At 41.7% G+C, this 16,742-nt stretch overlaps 2 protein-coding genes across 2 annotated transcripts in view; one reads left to right on the forward strand and one right to left on the reverse strand.

The window, feature by feature from the left end:
• DEPDC1B (DEP domain containing 1B) overlaps positions 1 to 14,336 on the reverse strand; it is a 117,736-nt gene extending 103,400 nt beyond the window's left edge. The window contains exons 1-2 of the mRNA XM_061187820.1: positions 14,254 to 14,336; positions 1,245 to 1,510 (exon numbers count right to left, since the gene is read on the reverse strand). Coding sequence (XP_061043803.1) covers positions 1,245 to 1,510; positions 14,254 to 14,301 — 314 coding nt within the window. The 5' untranslated portion in view covers positions 14,302 to 14,336. The remainder of the gene's footprint in view (positions 1 to 1,244; positions 1,511 to 14,253) is intronic.
• On the forward strand, positions 3,580 to 5,702 carry LOC133089709 (polypeptide N-acetylgalactosaminyltransferase 1). Its single transcript, XM_061187819.1, has one exon. The coding sequence runs from the start codon at positions 3,700 to 3,702 to the stop codon at positions 5,377 to 5,379; it is 1,680 nt and encodes a 559-aa protein (XP_061043802.1). The 5' UTR covers positions 3,580 to 3,699; the 3' UTR covers positions 5,380 to 5,702.
• Positions 14,337 to 16,742: the final 2,406 nt, after the last annotated feature.

Consider the following 16,742-nt stretch of genomic DNA (forward strand, 5'->3'; position numbering starts at 1 on the left):
CCATGAAGTATGGCATGTGGAACCAAGGATAGAGTTTCCACTGCCTGATACTAATAAGAACTATGGTCTCAGAACAGGCTAAAATCACCCAAGATTCTAATTAAAAGTTGGATCAGCAAGCCAGAAATAAATGCCAAATGGAGAGACAATTAATTGCCCAGCTGACAATCTTGACATCTAGAAGAGGGAGATTGCTGATGAAATTCCATGACGAAGTTAGATCCTAGACATACGAAGTTGTCTGGCCTTCGCCTTGGTCTGGTGACCACCCTCACCTTGCTCTGCGGCCTTTCTCAGCTCCTAGTCCCCAAAGGACCAAAGAAATGACTCAGGTAGGAAAGAGTCACGTTTTCTCTGCTCAAACCCAGGTGTCCCAGTGGCCCCAAAATGCCTCATTGAATGTGCTGTAAGAGCATTCCTTATTCTTCTGTTGGAGTAAAAGGCAGCAAATATTAAGGGCCTATCATCTTCGTTTCTTCATTTAATACCTCTCAGGTTCTTAGCACTTTGGTAGCCCTCTCTGTAGATAGCTCAACAATTCCTCTTTTCTGGACTCGTGTGACTTCATTCCTCTTTAGTATTCTCCCATTCCCTGAATCCTAGGCAGGTCTCCTCCACCTCCAGCAATAAAACAGTCTAGCATGCAGTGAGGACAGAAGTGTCAGCAGAGAGACATCCTTGCCCTCAGATTATTGGGTGGTAGTAAGTGAGCAATCATAAAACAGCACTAAAACATGAGCAAAAATGTTTAGGGAAAAGCAGACACGCACTGCAGGGTTAATCTAAGACATCGGGGAATTCTAGTACAACTCTTCATTATAGACCTGAGCTTTGCTTAAAGATCAGACACCTCTGCCACTAACTCCCTGAACACACACCTTCACACTGCTCAGAAAGGTGCAAGCCAGAACTACTGTTTCACCCTTTCAGGTTCCCCAGGAGAGGTACTAAGCTACTATAGCCATCCTCCCAGTGTGCAAAAGGCACAAAAAGGCTTCCTTACTGAAAAGCCACTGCAACAAAAGACTACTTAAGGGGTGCTCTATGAAGAAAAGAGCACCAAGAAAAACTGCAATCAATTTTACTGTAGCAGCAGATTCAGTTCTCCACCCAGCAAATCACAAGTAGAAGCATCACGCCCACGGACAAGTAAGTTCTTTCACATGAGGAAGTTTCAATAGACTGAGCAGATCCACTGGTCCTCCCCAAACTCCTCCCCTTCGGGGCTGACTTGTTGCCATTACCTGTACAAGTGACGGTTGTCTTCAAAGTCTTCCTGGCCCCATTTTCCCTTGATGTCTTCAATAACGTGATTCTTCAGGAATTTTTTCAGCAGCTGGACCGTCTGTTTGCGGGTCACTTCGGGACCAAAGTTTTGGCTGCGTCTCAACAGCTCGTGTAGCCAATCCACAGCTTCGGCCGCCGTGAAGCAACGTTCATAACTTTTGAAACGACAGCGATGTTTCCGTAACGGCATCTTGGTGCGAAAAAGCTCGACTGTTTCATTCCACTAGGGGCAAAAAGAGAGGAATGCGTTTAGTGATCGACTGAGTTTTTTACAAGGTTGTTACATCCCAAATATTTAAGACAATGAATGCAGTTTTTCCATTTCAAAGACTGCCTTAAGGGGACTTCCCTGGTAGCGCAATGGTTAAGGATCCGCCTGCCAATGCAGGGGACACAGGCTCGAGCCCTGGTCAGGGAAAATCCCACATGCCGCAGAGCAACTAGGCCCATGCACCACAACTACTGAGCCTGCGCTCTAGAGCCCACGAGCCACAACTACTGAAGCCCGCGTGCCTAAAGCCCATGCTCCGCAACGAAAAGCCACCGCAACGAGAAGCCCGCGCATCACAACGAAGAGTAGCCCCCCTCGCCGCAACTAGAGAAAGCCCATGTGCAGCAACGAAGACCCAACACAGCCAAAAATAAATAAATTTTTTTTAAAAATAAAAATAAAGACTGCCTTAATAACAGATGGGGCCTTGAACTTTTTTTTTATTTACAACCTTTACACACTAAAGAGAAAGTAACTTTTACAAATGCATTTATTCATGCAATAAATATTTACTGGAGATGTTGCCATCAAGTTGTCCAATGATGTGAACTTAACGGATTTTTACATTAATGAGAAACATATGAACAAAAATAATGGTAAAACTGAGCTCAATATGCATAATTCACTTCTTAGAGCCCTATGTTTAATATGAGTTTACCTCATTCAGCAAGTATTTACTGTTTGTTACACAAAAGGCACTGTATAGGGAGAGGAAAAGGGAGATGCATAAAATACAGTGCCTGGTGTCAAAGCATGTTTAAAAATTCTGCAGAATATTTTCCTATTTAAAAAAAATCTACCTGGTCCGGGAAGATCCCACATGCCGCGGAGCAACTAAGCCTGTGCGCCACAACTCCTGAGCCTGCGCTCTAGAGCCCACAAGCCACAACTACTGAGCCCGCATGCTGCAACTACTGAAGCCCGCGTGCCTAGAGCCCGTGTTCTGCAACAAGAGAAGCCACCGCAATGAGAAGCCCGCGCACCGCAACAAAGAGTAGCCCCCGCTCGCCGCAACCAGAGAAAGCCCGCGCACAGCAACGAAGACCCAACACAGCCAAAAATAAGTAAATTAATTAATTTTTTAAAAAAATCTAGACATCCAAGCCATCATCAGCCATCCCTAAATTAAATGAAATGTTCACATATGGTGTTCTTCCTGCATAATTACTCCAACATTTTCTTAGGACCCTCGTCTTCCCACCATTCCTCCTAAAAGTCCTGAAAACTCAGTCTTACTCCCATAACCATTCTCTCTCCTCTCATGCTCCTCTTTCAAGTCTATCACTTTACAGACTATGAACCTTATTTTTCACCTACCTTCCTACTGAAATCAGCTCTTCTGATTTCACCTTTTTCTTTCAGTGCTAGTTCTGACCTCAGCATATTCTTTTTATTTTGCCCAACACCGGTTCCTTGTCTTCTCTTCCAACCAGGCCTCTTCTTCCAGGTTTCTCTTCATGTGCTCTACTGCCCAATCACCTCTGCACCTGTTGTCCCATTTCTCTTCTCCCTCTGATGGCTAACTTTCTCAGCCACAGTAATCATTCCTGAGTATACAACACCAGGTGCTTCAAGGGCCCAGGTAGGGTCTGTGCAAGCAGGCACCCTGAATGTGCAGCACCGGGCACAACAAACACACAGTTGGTACTCAACAAGCAAACGCCTAACTGGTCTTTCACTTTCCTTTTTTTTTTTTTTTAACTACCCCCTAACTTCATGCAACTTAATTCTACTCTAACTCCCAGTCATGTCTTTCTCCTGGCCAAACTCAAACATCTTTTTGTCCTATGCATATCAATCTTTCTACTTCATTTGACACTACTATAAGCCATGCTCCAAATTAAGTTGGTCCAGATTTAAACTTTTTTTTTTAACTTTCTTAAAACCACACACAGGCAGTGGTCGAGGAGGCGGCGCGGCGGACGGCGGCCCGAGAGTAGCGCCCGCGCTGCGGCCCGCGGGACCGCGCCGCGACCGCCCGGGCCGGCCCCGAGGAGCGCCCGCCGCCGCCGCCGCCGCCGCGCGCGCGGACCGAGGTTATGAACGTGATTTCTGATGAAACTGGATTGGAATAATTTTCATGATCTTTGTATATTTATATATATATATATTTTAAAATTTTGCATTTGACTTAAAGTGCCATGAGAAAATTTGCATATTGCAAGGTGGTCCTAGCCACCTCCTTGATTTGGGTACTCTTGGATATGTTCCTGCTGCTTTACTTCAGTGAATGCAACAAATGTGATGAAAAAAAAGAGAGAGGACTTCCTGCTGGAGATGTTCTAGAGCCAGTACAAAAGCCTCATGAAGGTCCTGGAGAAATGGGGAAACCAGTCGTCATTCCTAAAGAGGATCAAGAAAAGATGAAAGAGATGTTTAAAATCAATCAGTTCAATTTAATGGCAAGTGAGATGATTGCACTCAACAGATCTTTACCAGATGTTAGGTTAGAAGGGTGTAAAACAAAGGTGTATCCAGATAATCTTCCTACAACAAGTGTGGTGATTGTTTTCCATAATGAGGCTTGGAGCACACTTCTGCGAACTGTCCATAGTGTCATTAATCGCTCACCAAGACACATGCTAGAAGAAATTGTTCTAGTAGATGATGCCAGTGAAAGAGACTTTTTGAAAAGACCTCTAGAGAGTTATGTGAAAAAATTAAAAGTACCAGTTCACGTAATTCGAATGGAGCAACGTTCTGGATTGATCAGAGCTAGGTTAAAAGGAGCTGCAGTGTCTAAAGGCCAAGTGATCACCTTTTTAGATGCTCACTGTGAATGTACAGTGGGGTGGCTGGAGCCTCTCTTAGCCAGGATCAAACATGACAGGAAGACAGTGGTCTGTCCTATCATTGATGTGATCAGTGATGATACTTTTGAGTACATGGCAGGTTCTGACATGACCTATGGTGGATTCAACTGGAAGCTCAATTTTCGCTGGTATCCTGTTCCCCAAAGAGAAATGGACAGAAGGAAAGGTGATCGAACTCTTCCTGTGAGAACACCTACAATGGCAGGAGGCCTTTTTTCAATAGACAGAGATTACTTTCAGGAAATTGGAACATATGATGCTGGAATGGATATTTGGGGAGGAGAAAACCTAGAAATTTCCTTTAGGATTTGGCAGTGTGGAGGAACTTTGGAGATTGTTACTTGCTCACATGTTGGACATGTGTTTCGGAAAGCTACACCCTACACATTTCCAGGAGGCACAGGGCAGATTATCAATAAAAATAACAGACGACTTGCAGAAGTGTGGATGGATGAATTCAAGAATTTCTTCTATATAATTTCTCCAGGTGTTACAAAGGTAGATTATGGAGATGTATCATCAAGACTTGGTCTAAGACACAAACTCCAATGCAGACCTTTCTCTTGGTACCTGGAGAATATTTATCCCGATTCTCAGATTCCACGTCACTATTTCTCTTTGGGAGAGATACGAAATGTGGAAACAAATCAGTGTCTAGATAACATGGCTAGAAAAGAGAATGAAAAAGTTGGAATTTTTAACTGTCACGGTATGGGAGGTAATCAGGTTTTCTCTTACACTGCCAACAAAGAAATTAGAACAGATGACCTTTGCTTGGATGTCTCCAAACTTAATGGCCCAGTCACAATGCTCAAATGCCACCACCTAAAAGGCAACCAACTTTGGGAGTATGACCCGGTGAAATTAACCCTGCAGCATGTGAACAGTAATCAGTGCCTGGATAAAGCCACGGAAGAGGACAGCCAGGTGCCCAGCATTAGAGACTGCAATGGAAGCCGGTCCCAGCAGTGGCTTCTTCGAAATGTCACCCTTCCAGAAATATTCTGAGACCAAATTTACAAAAAAAGAAGAAAATAAGGATTGACTGGGCTACCTCAGCATACATTTCTGCCACATTCTTAAGTAGCAAAAAAGGAAAAGTGCTTTCCTCCTGCAGGATGTAAGGTTTATCAGCCATTAAAACTTAAACTGCTCTCTCTTTCACTAGCTGTGAACCGGCCTTCCTGCCCAAGGACGTGAAACTATGTAGTAGTGAGATTGTGCACACTGATGTTTACAAGATTAAAAGAGTCTTTCATCAAGAATCATTGTAAAGAATATTCAGACTGAAACAATCTACGAAATGTGCTTTCCAGAGAGCTGCACCTTTTATGGTTTGATTGCACATCAGTAATTTCTGCTGAATGTGCTGTTATAATGAAGAGATGTCCAAGATTTTTTTTCTGATTAGAACTGGTAGCCAGTATATTAAATATTGATATAAAAATAAATGAAAAAGAACTGGAACCAGATTCAGAATCATGAAAACATTTTTACAACAATTAAAGAAACTATATTAAACAGGGTTTAAAGGAAATTAAAACAGAACTATGAGAAGTACAATTTGTTATAGTATAGTATCAAATTTCTATATAGATTTTATACCTCAGTGGGGGAAAATAACTGATTCCAATGACATTCATTCTGTTTTCATCTGTGATAGTCATGGATGCTTTTTTTTTCCTTGGGGTGCTGAAATTGAGCTGAAAAAGTGGCTCCTTGAACGTAGTTTTAATTGCTTTCTACAGTTTTTTTTATTTGGTTTGTGGGCTGTTAGAATTGTAATTTTTAATTGCCTTCAAAAAATGGAGATTTAAAATAATGTCTGGTTTCACTGAACAAGTTTGATATCTCAGTTGCTCTTGGGTCAACTGGCTTATAGACTTTCTCTCACACACAAATTTCTTATTAGATTTTCAACTTCCTAACTTGATTCAACTGATTATGTTTAATACCCAAGATTCATACTACTGTACTACAGATTTGTTTTCACAGCAGTAAATCTTCTGTTCTTTGTTTATGATTCCACTCAAAAAAAAAAAAAAAAAAAAAAAAAAAAAAAAAAAACCACACACAAAAACAATACAAGCTGTAGAGTAAGATAACCTATAACCAGAATTTCTAAAACAAAACAAAAAATTCAAATCAAGAAAGGACAGACACTCCATAGAAAAATGGAAAAACACTTAAACAGGCACTTCACATAAAAGAATCTCCAAATTTACCATAACATATGCAGACATTCAATCTCATTAATTAGCAGTGAAATGCAAAAGAAATCTATAATGCAATACCACTACATGCCTATAGAATGGCTAAAATGAAAAAGACAGGCAATACTAAGTGTTACCAAGGGAACGTGGAACAACTGGAAATTATATGCACACTGTATAACCCCACAATTCCATTCTTAAGTATATATGCCACAGAAATATGTTCACCAAAAGCCACCCTGTTCATAATAGCACTATCTTAATAGACAAAAACAACCCAAATATCCATCAACATAAGAACAGATAAACAAATTGATTTATTCATGCAATGGAATGCTGCACAGCAATGAGAATGAACTATTGCTACATGCAATAACATAGATGAATAACATAGATAAAATATAAGTGATATAAGAAGGCCAGATATGAAAAGTACTATATGATTGTATTTACATAAAGTTTAAAAGCAGACAAAAACTAATCCATGGTATTAGAAATCAAAATAGTGGTTAATTTGTATGGAGGTAGAGACTGGGAGGGGCAGAGGGACATCTGGGCTGCTAGTAATGTCATATTTCTTGATCTGGGCATTGGTTAAATGGGGCGCTCACATTGTAAAAATGCACTGAGTTGTATGCCTATAATTTGTGTGCTTTTCTGTACATGTTATGCAGAATAAAGGGCTAAAAACAAAACACACATATACATACACACACACATGCTCATATATTAAAATCCTCCTTGAAAGCAATCCACAATTTTAAATTACCAATCTGAAAGTTGATAAATATGAACTAGCTGATTGTGCTGGTACACTGAATGTGGAAGAGATTAAGAAGGGTAGCCGAAGAAGAAACGAAGTGAGTGGATGAAAGAGGGACTTGAATGTAAACAGAGGAGAAGCAGGGCAAACTGGCTAGAATGAAATAATGAACAGCAGAAAGAGAGCCCAGGAAGAGCCCATGAACGTTGATTTAAGTTCACTCTCTGCCCACCTCCCTCACCAGGTTACTGTGACGTCTCATGAGATCATGCTTACGAAAGCCCTCTGTGAAAGATAAGGCATTCCTCAAGCGTAAGGATAATGTATAAAATTCCCAGGATAATCTCTTAAAACAAATTACAGGTTCAATCTATTCTGGAGCTAGAAGGAAACTTTGGGGCAAAATCAAGATCCAAAGAGGACAGGCAAGTTGGCACATGTCACTCAGGTATTTAGTCTCATAATAAGATCTGGAAACCTGTTCTATGCTCTCCTTCTCGAGTGGTCATTTCATTATAACAAGAACCTACGAACTTCAACATAGCTTTAAACAATTTCCACATATTTTTAAACATTGGTTGTTTGGGTCTTTTTTTCAATTCTCTGCTGACACCAAGTTTGCATTTCAGTTCTGATTAATATATGTTGGGAGATGGGGAGGAAAGAAGAGTTAATAAAAAAGAGTTTTATTTATTTTAGGTTGATTGATAAACTTAATGCATAGTACTTTATGCATTACTTAATAAAAGAATGAAGATACGGCTCTCTGGGACCCAATATTTCAAAATATAAGTAAATATGCCTGTTATTTGACTCAAGCTGGTTAGCAGTTCCTCTACTGTCACTTTAATTACAGAATAATGCACACTGTAACAAATTAAATGTAGAAATATATACAAAAGTCTGCCCTGTCTCTCTCCAATCCCGCATATCTATTAATCATACACACACATATAAAGAATCCTTCCCTTTGCATGTATGTACTGTTTATTATCACTGTCGCTGTTTGCTTCCTTTTTGAAGAAATGAGATCAACCATATTGTACATATTATCCTACAACTTGCTTTTGCATTAAACATACCAGGATATCTTTGTGTCAGTACCTATAGATATAGCCCATTTTATGAATGAATGAGTTCCATAATTTATTCAACCATTTTCCAACTAATGGGCATGCAGCTGTTTCCAGTTTGTTGTTTCACAAGTATATCCTTGTTTACATAACCTAACATATCAATCCTTTTATTTATTTATTTTTGATAGAACAGATTTCTAAAGGGTATCAGCTTATTTAAACCAGTTGTAGCAATTCACTCTCACCAATGCTGTATGAGCCTACTGCCTTATCTCTGGCCATTCCTAGATATTATCATTCTGTGTCTGCCAATCTATATACAAGAAATGGTATCTTTATATTTTGTTTGTATTTTCCTGCCTTTATCTTCAGTCATTTTTATTTCTTCATTTGAGACTTGCCATTTTTCTTCTGGGTTGTCTTTCTCTATCTTTTACTTAATTTTAAGAACTGTTTAAATCTAGAATTTGAATCTAAGTGCATAGAAGTCAGGAAAGTTACTCTATTTTGCTCAGTTCAGTATCCCCACAACTGAGGACAGTGCCTGACATACAGTACATGTATTTAATAAATATGTATTGAATGAATATAAATAAGGAATATTAATCCTTTTTCAAATATATTAGAAATGTTTTCTCCTGACTTATCAATTTGTTTATTTTGGTCTCTAGCTATATAAAGGTTTCGCTGATGATTATATTGTTTTAAGAAAACAAATATATCTCCTTATCTTTATAGCTTCAGGGTTTACTCCCTCAATTAGGAAAGTTTCCCTATCCTGAGATATTAAAAATATTTATCAAATTTTTCTTTTAATATTTTACAGGGATTTTAATATTTGAATCTTCAACTGAAATTTTTTATGGTGAGAGGGAGGAGATCTCCAACTTTATTTTCTCCCAAATGGAGAGTCAATTATGCTACCCTTCTCTCACTAAACTGAAATAGTAAGCTACTTTACATACTACCTTTCTTGATTCTGTTTCTTTCTTTCTTTTTTAATAGCCAGCTATGAAAGAACTTTGAAACTGTTAATGTTTTACTTTATTTTTTTTTAATTTTTTAACTTTTCATTTTGGTTTTTTTGTTTGTTTTTTAAATTAATTTTTATTTATTTATTTATTTATTTTGGCTGCATTGGGTCTTCGTTGTTGCACACGGGCTTTCTCTAGTTGTGGTGAGCAGGGGCTACTCTTCGTTGCGGTGTGTGGGCTTCTCATTGCGGTGGCTTCTCTTGTTGCGGAGCACGGGCTCTAGGTGCGCGGGCTTCAGTAGTTATGGCACGCGGGCTCAGTAGCTGTGGCTCACGAGCTCTAGAGCGCAGGCTCAGGAGTTGTGGCGCACGGGCTTAGTTGCTCCACGGCATGTGGTATCTTCCCAGACCAGGGCTCGAACCCGGGCTCGCCTGCACTGGCAGGTAAATTCTTAACCACTGCGCCACCAGGGAAGTCCTTGATTCTGTTTCTGAACTTTTTTTTTTTTTAAATCCCACTGAGCTATTTGTCTATTCCTGAACAATACTACACTGGTGTGATTACAGTCTATTAATACTAAATTTAAACTTCTGGTAGGTCAAAGTCACCTATAGGCATCTTTTTAAAAACCTTTTAGTTCCTCCACTTTTACTCTTCTGTATGAGCTTTCTACTCAATGCATCCCCACACAGGGGGAAAAGAAATCTATTAGGATTCTGATTGGTTTTTTAGCTATTCTGGTGATAGCTAGTTTTCATTTTACACTAGAAATTTTGTAAGAAGACATCCTTATCAAAGACTCATATCTCTTTTTTAGAAAAACTCATAAAAAGAATTTTGAATTTATTTATTTTGATTTTTAATAGCATTTAACAATAGGATATTTACTCAATCCATGAGACACTTTAGATTTTCAAAACCTAGCAAGGACCGTGATCTCTGCTCCCACGTATTTCCAAATATAATTCAGTGGTTATTTGGCTACTCTGCCAAGAAAGAAAAAGTTATCTTTAAAATAACTCACTATCCTCAGTAACATTTAGAAAGAAAATATCCTATGTCAACAAAGAACTAGATAGAGCTTGAGAATGTGATTGTTTCAATGACATATTACGAGAGAATCTTTACAGCAAAGGGGACAAAACAGATTTGTTTTGTGATTAAAAAACATTTTTTGTTTATTTCAAACCCCTAGTTTAAGGCATAAAGAATCATACAGGGGCTTCCCTGGTGGCGCAGCGGTTGAGAATCTGCCTGCCAATGCAGGGGACACGGGTTCAAGCCCTGGTCTGGGAAGATCCCACACGCCGCGGAGCAACTAGGCCAGTGAGCCACAATTACTGAGCCTGCGCGTCTGGAGCCTGTGCTCCGCAACAAGAGAGGCCGCGATAGTGAGAGGCCTGCGCACCGCGATGAAGAGTGGCCCCCACTTGCCGCAACTAGAGAAAGCCCTCGCACAGAAACAAAGCCCCAACACAGCCATAAATTAATTAATTAATTAATTTTTAAAAAAAAAAGAATCATACAACTGGGGCTTCCCTGGTGGCGCAGTGGTTAAGAATCCACCTGCCAATGCAGGGGACACGGGTTCAAGCCCTGGTCCAGGAAGATCCCACATGCCGCGGAGCAACTAAGCCCGTGCTCCACAACTACTGAGCCTGCGCTCTATAGCCTGCAAGCCACAACTGCCGAGCCCATGTGCCACAACTACTGAAGCCAGCACGCCTAGAGTCCATGCTCTGCAACAAGAGAATGAGAAGCCCGCGCACCGCCAGGAAGAGTAGCCCCCTCTCGCCGCAACTAGAGAAGGCCAGCACGCAGCAACAAAGACCCAACACAGCCAAAAATAAAAATAAATAAATTTATATTAAAAAAATCATACAACTGTTTTTGCTTAACAACATGACAAATACTGAGTGTTGAAATGTGCTTCCTATTCTTTTCTCTTGAATATTTATTCCATTTCTTTACTTCTTCGTATCAAAAATATTATGATAGTAGTGCTATAATATAGCACCTGGCCAGGGACTTCAGAGGCAAACGCTAGATCTAGATGTACTTGCCACATACTGGCAGTGTGAACTTGATCAAGTCAGTTCACCCCTTTACGCCTCAACAAAACGAGGGAATTGGACTAGATAATCTTTAGAGTCCATTCAAACTCTCAGATTCAATGATGGCTGTAAGTCTTTTAAAGTTTACTAGTTGCATCATAAGATATAGACAACTCAGAATTAAGTTCAAAGAAAGGATCAGTAAATTTAAGCAGTTTTCAGAAAAAGCAATTTTCTTTCTCCTCATTATTTCTTTTTTTTTTAAATTTATTTATTTATTTATTTTTGGCTGTGTTGGGTCTTCATTGCTGTGCGCGGGCTTTCTCTAGTTGCGGTGAGCGTGGGCTACTCTTCGTTGTGGTGCGAGGGCTTCTCATTGCCGTGGTTTCTCTTGTTGCAGAGCACAGGCTCTAGGTGCGTGGGCTTCAGTAGCTGTGGCACATGGGCTCAGTAGTTGTGGCACGTGGGCTCAGTAGTTGTGGCTCGTGGGCTCTAGAGCTCAGGCTCACTAGTTGTGGTGCACGGGCTTAGCTACTCCGCAGCATGTGGGATCTTCCCGGACAGGGCTCAAACCCGTGTCCCTTGCATTGGCAGGCGGAGTCTCAACCACTGTGACACCAGGGGAGCGCTCTCATTATTTCTTTTTAACTAATGAACTATTTAATATGTGGGTTGAAATGAAAGCTATTTCAGTGGAATGAATAAGTTGATAATTAGCTTCCATATTCACCATGAATTGACTTACAGAGTCTGTCATTTTATTTTGGGCATAGAAATTTACATAGTCCATAAAATGCTATTTTCAGATAAGACTTAGAAAATGGAGCTGTACATGGTTTGAGAAAGTATAGTGAGCCATGAAAGGAGGAAGTAAACGCCTGCTCTTTGTGTACCAATAGGTTTTTCCCAAGCTTTTCCTGAAGATTAGGTTGAGGATGATGTTGGGAGAAGATAGAAATGCTAAGCTGGGAGCCAGGGAGGAAAGGTGAGCTGGGGCAGGTAAGTAAAGAGAGGACTAATCACAAACTTTATGATTTAACTGATGAAAGCTGTAAAGCACAACTGAATTATGTTCAGGGAAACAGAGATTTTTACAATGAGGGGAAAGTACCTGTAATGACTACGGAGATCACTGATAAATCAGTATTACTCACTTTAAAAAAAATGGCTATTGTTTTCTCTGTTTTCAAAAATCTTAGTTTAAGATCAAGATTCTCTAGAATAAAGTTGAGGACTGAATTGACTACCTAGGAAATTCTGGTGATATTTACGTATTTTCATTAATTATTCACATAATTTAATTTCCTACTTAACTTGATCAGTCTTGGCTAAATCTGACTTGAATATCACTTCTTGGGGACTGAAGACTTCTGAAGAACAGGGTACTTTTCTTTGTAAATTCCTTTGATAATATTTTAATGTGACTCAGAATCAAGAATGCCTTTCACATAGGCACTCTGCATCTATAAAAAGTGGTACTTCACACAATTCTGTGAATGAGATTAAAAAACAGTTCCAATTATCATGTAATTTATTTTTTTAGTCTAAAGCTGGAAGACGGAGAACTGGTTACCCCAAGATCCAGAGTCTCTCTCTATTTCCCCTTTATTAGTGCTGTGAATAAATTGGCAGTAGGGGAATGTTATTTTCCCTCCACAAAGAATAGTAAAGTTTTTGAAAGTCCCTGATAAAGCACAACCTGTATCTCATCCTTAAAGATGGACCTACCAATAGCCTTGACCCCAGATGGTTTCAAGTGGTAGAGGCAACTGTGAAGTGGAAGCAGATATGAAAAGAGGTTTTTTAAAACCCTATTTGTTCCCTGCTACCAGCATCCATACCTCTTAGAGGCAGGTCCAAAGGAAAACCTAAATTTATATGTGTTGAATTTTTTTTCAATGAATGAATCATTATGGGTGTCTATAGTGCATTGTTAGCAAAGATGAGTACAATAACTCCTTCCATCCTGTTCTCATCTTTTCCTGGATATCCCTCGGGGTGCATAGAACAATGAGCCTAATTCCCAAGTTAGCTGTGGCCAGAAGTGTTGACAGACCAAGGGGAGCAGTCCTGTCCTCCCAAATCACCTTTAAGCTTTCATAGAAAGTTGTCTAAAACTTGCTCTAGACATTACCAAATTATCGCCACTTACTCCATTATGAAATCGCTAAAATCACTTGCTCCAGGTCACAAAGAAATCAAGTACGCCTCAGAATTCTGATTACCAAAGCTCTTCTCCCAGGAAAACAGGCAGCACCCTGGACCAGGGTCTGCAAAGGCTCTTTCAAACCATAAGTCCGGGCCCACCCTCCTCATTTAGGTCGGTGCTCACAGAAAAAGAAACGTCAGGAGCCGGAAACGGGGCCAGGGCGATCCACCTCTGTTCTGGGCACCGTTAGAAAGAACCTCAAGTGTCACCACAAGTGACGCTGGGAACGGAGACACGCTCCAGGCGGCGGGTGGCCCTAAAGTTACGGACTGGGGCGTTGGATTCCGGAGGACAGGAGAGGGGAGAGGGGTGTCACCCTGGTCTTCCGGGCGCTTTAAACAGGGAGGCGCCGTTGATTGGCGAGAACCCAGCCAACGTCTCGGGATCGAAGCTGCGCCCACCCTGGACGGGCTGGGCCCCAGGCCCGGTTAGCCTTTCTTTGAGCGTCGTCCAGAATACCGCCGCCCGACCCGAAACACGTCCCGCCTCCAGACCCGGGCCCGGCCTGCCCTGGAGAAGCGAGGACTGACGAATACGCGGTCGGCACTCAGGCCGGGGCCTCGCTTCGTCCGGATCCCCGCATGCACACTCACCAGCTTGGTGGCCCGGTATGGCCCGGGCCCCACGATGCGGTGCTCCATGGCCCGCACGCAGCGGCGGCCGCGGCCACACCAGCGCAGATCCCGGAGAGTCCGAGGCGCCGCAGTTTGAATCCCGAGCCCACGCGCTGCAGGCGCTGATTGGGCGGTGCGGCGGCACGTGACGGGAACTGCGGGGCGGGGCCGCCGGGGCCCCACGGAGGGGGCGGTGGGCGTCTCCTCCGAGACCTCCTGCTGCGGAGCGGCAGTAGGCTCACAACCACCAGGGGTTGAGTCCGCCGCCCACCCTCGCCCACACCGCTCACACGCAAGCAGTCTCCGCAGAAGGGTCCATGAACGTGTGTAACTCAGTGACCGAAAGCCGGTTGGACTGAGGCAAATCCCTGTCCGCCCTTCCAAGTGCACCGTGAACCTGGTGGTGCGGCGAAGATTGGGATTAGTGGGTAGTGAAAGGAAGCGAGGGGACAGCCTCTTCAAGTGGAGGGACTTGTAAAAACTAGATAAGAGCCCTTGGCCACAGGGAGTGTCGACAGCGTGTAAGAACAATAAAGAGCTGGAAAAGAGCCCCATTCAGCTTCCTGTGTTGTTCTTTTGGTAGAGTAGTCTTCCCCTGGAATTTGAGTTCTTTGTTTTTTGGATCTGACTGAAATTTTCAGTCCTATGCCACAGGGCTCTGAGTTCATTTTGCTGCTCAGAATTTTCCCCCTAGGAATTGATGGTCTGATTTGCAATTGTTCAAAGGGATAAATGAGGTCACCACTCTATGCCTACAAGTTCAAAGTTCAAATCTCGTCACCTCAGCGACCATTCAGGATGAGATATCATAAGTAAGAGATAAGGAAAGGATCAGATTCTCACCCTTTGTTAATACTCTTCCTGCATTTGCTGCCCTAGATATGTATTTAGCTGCATTTTAGAAAGCCCCAAAAATTCCGGAGATGATACATATGTATTACTTTTGTAATCAGAAAAAAGCAATAAAGATATTTTTTTACTTCCAATCCTTATCAGAACTTTTTCTTTTTTTTGGACCTCTAAACTCCGTGGAAGAAATATTGCTTGTCCTTGGCAAGGGACACCAATGGGGCACAAGAGACAGAAGGAGAAATTTCAGAGCCTTGTCCATCTGGGAATTGTCAGCACCTGCCACAGTGGTGGAACTGTGATCTGATACAAGACATCATGCCCTGCTTCCTGAACATTCTCCCAAGAGTTGGTCATGAGCCAAAGACAAGATAGTTCCTTTTTCTGGAAAGGCATATCTCCCAATGATCTACATATCAGAGGCCACAAAGACAGTCTTTGTAAATGTAGTTCAAATTAGACAGCTGATCATCTACCAGTCTTTCAGCATCACATAAATCAACTGGGAAATTTCTCACCTTCTCTCTGCCCTAAAATGCCAGTGCTTTCTACCTTTCTGACCTATGTTTCAGCCACAGTGGTCCTCTTCCCATTCAAACCTCACAGTCCGCTTGGTTCCCCTGCTGGGAATGTTCTTTCCTCAGCTCTTTGCAAGGCCGTCTCCATTTCACCATTCAGGTCTCAGTTCATAATACTGCCAACCTTAGAAAAGCCTTCCTTGACCTTCCTGTATAGAGAAGCCTGACACACCCACCCTACTCTTGCACTGTTTTATTTCCTTCTGAGCACTTACCTGTAACTAGAATTACTTATTTTCTTCTCTTCTACTTCTACAATAATGGTTGTCAAATGAAGGGGTTCCAGCTTCTGGGAGCATTTGGGGCATTTGGGCATTGAGGTTGTTTTCTGATCTTCTAAAAGGTAGGAAGGCCAGTACTGGTATTTTGTGGGCAGGGGTCAGGGGAGCTAGATGTCTTCTGGTGCTTAAGTCAGGCCACACAACCTACAATTAGTCCATGCTCTACATGCCTTTTTATTGTCCACTGGACATTCAGGTAAGTGAATAACCTGTTTGTTATTATCTGAGCCTAGAACCTAACTCTGTTTTACATGTAAAATAAAAAGTAGTTTTGGCCGGCTAGAGTACGCACTGAAGTTTCCAGGAATATCATACCCTGTCCCATTTGGGATTGTACCAAAAGTTGCTCGCCATGTCACAAGAGCATCAGTAATGGCAACGCAGCTAATGGTATTTGAGACATGTATCTGTGTCATTCTGTATCTGCAACTCTTGAATTCATGGGAATTATGCATAAAGGTGCTGTATACTTATTTAGTCCTTATTTCAAAATGACAAATATAAAGGAAGAATGACAAGACTATTCAGTTGACTTTATCTTTACTTCTCTTTAATCCAAATTAATTTTTTAAATTTATTTATTTTATTTATTTATTTTTAGCTGTGTTGGGTCTTCGTTGCTGCGCGCGGGCTTTCTCTAGTTGTGGCGAGCGGGGGCTACTCTTCGTTGCGGTGCTCAGGCTTCTCATTGCGGTGGCTTTTGTTGCGCAGCACAGGCTCTAGGCACGGGCTTCAGGCGCACAGGCTTCAGTAGTTGCGG

The sequence above is a fragment of the Eubalaena glacialis genome, chromosome 4, assembly GCF_028564815.1.
Source record: "Eubalaena glacialis isolate mEubGla1 chromosome 4, mEubGla1.1.hap2.+ XY, whole genome shotgun sequence".
Lineage (NCBI taxonomy): Eukaryota > Metazoa > Chordata > Mammalia > Artiodactyla > Balaenidae > Eubalaena > Eubalaena glacialis.

Bases quoted from the DNA above. Each gene is read 5' to 3' on its own strand.
- LOC133089709 (XM_061187819.1), top strand. From the start codon at position 3,700: ATGAGAAAATTTGCATATTGCAAGGTGGTCCTAGCCACCTCCTTGATT.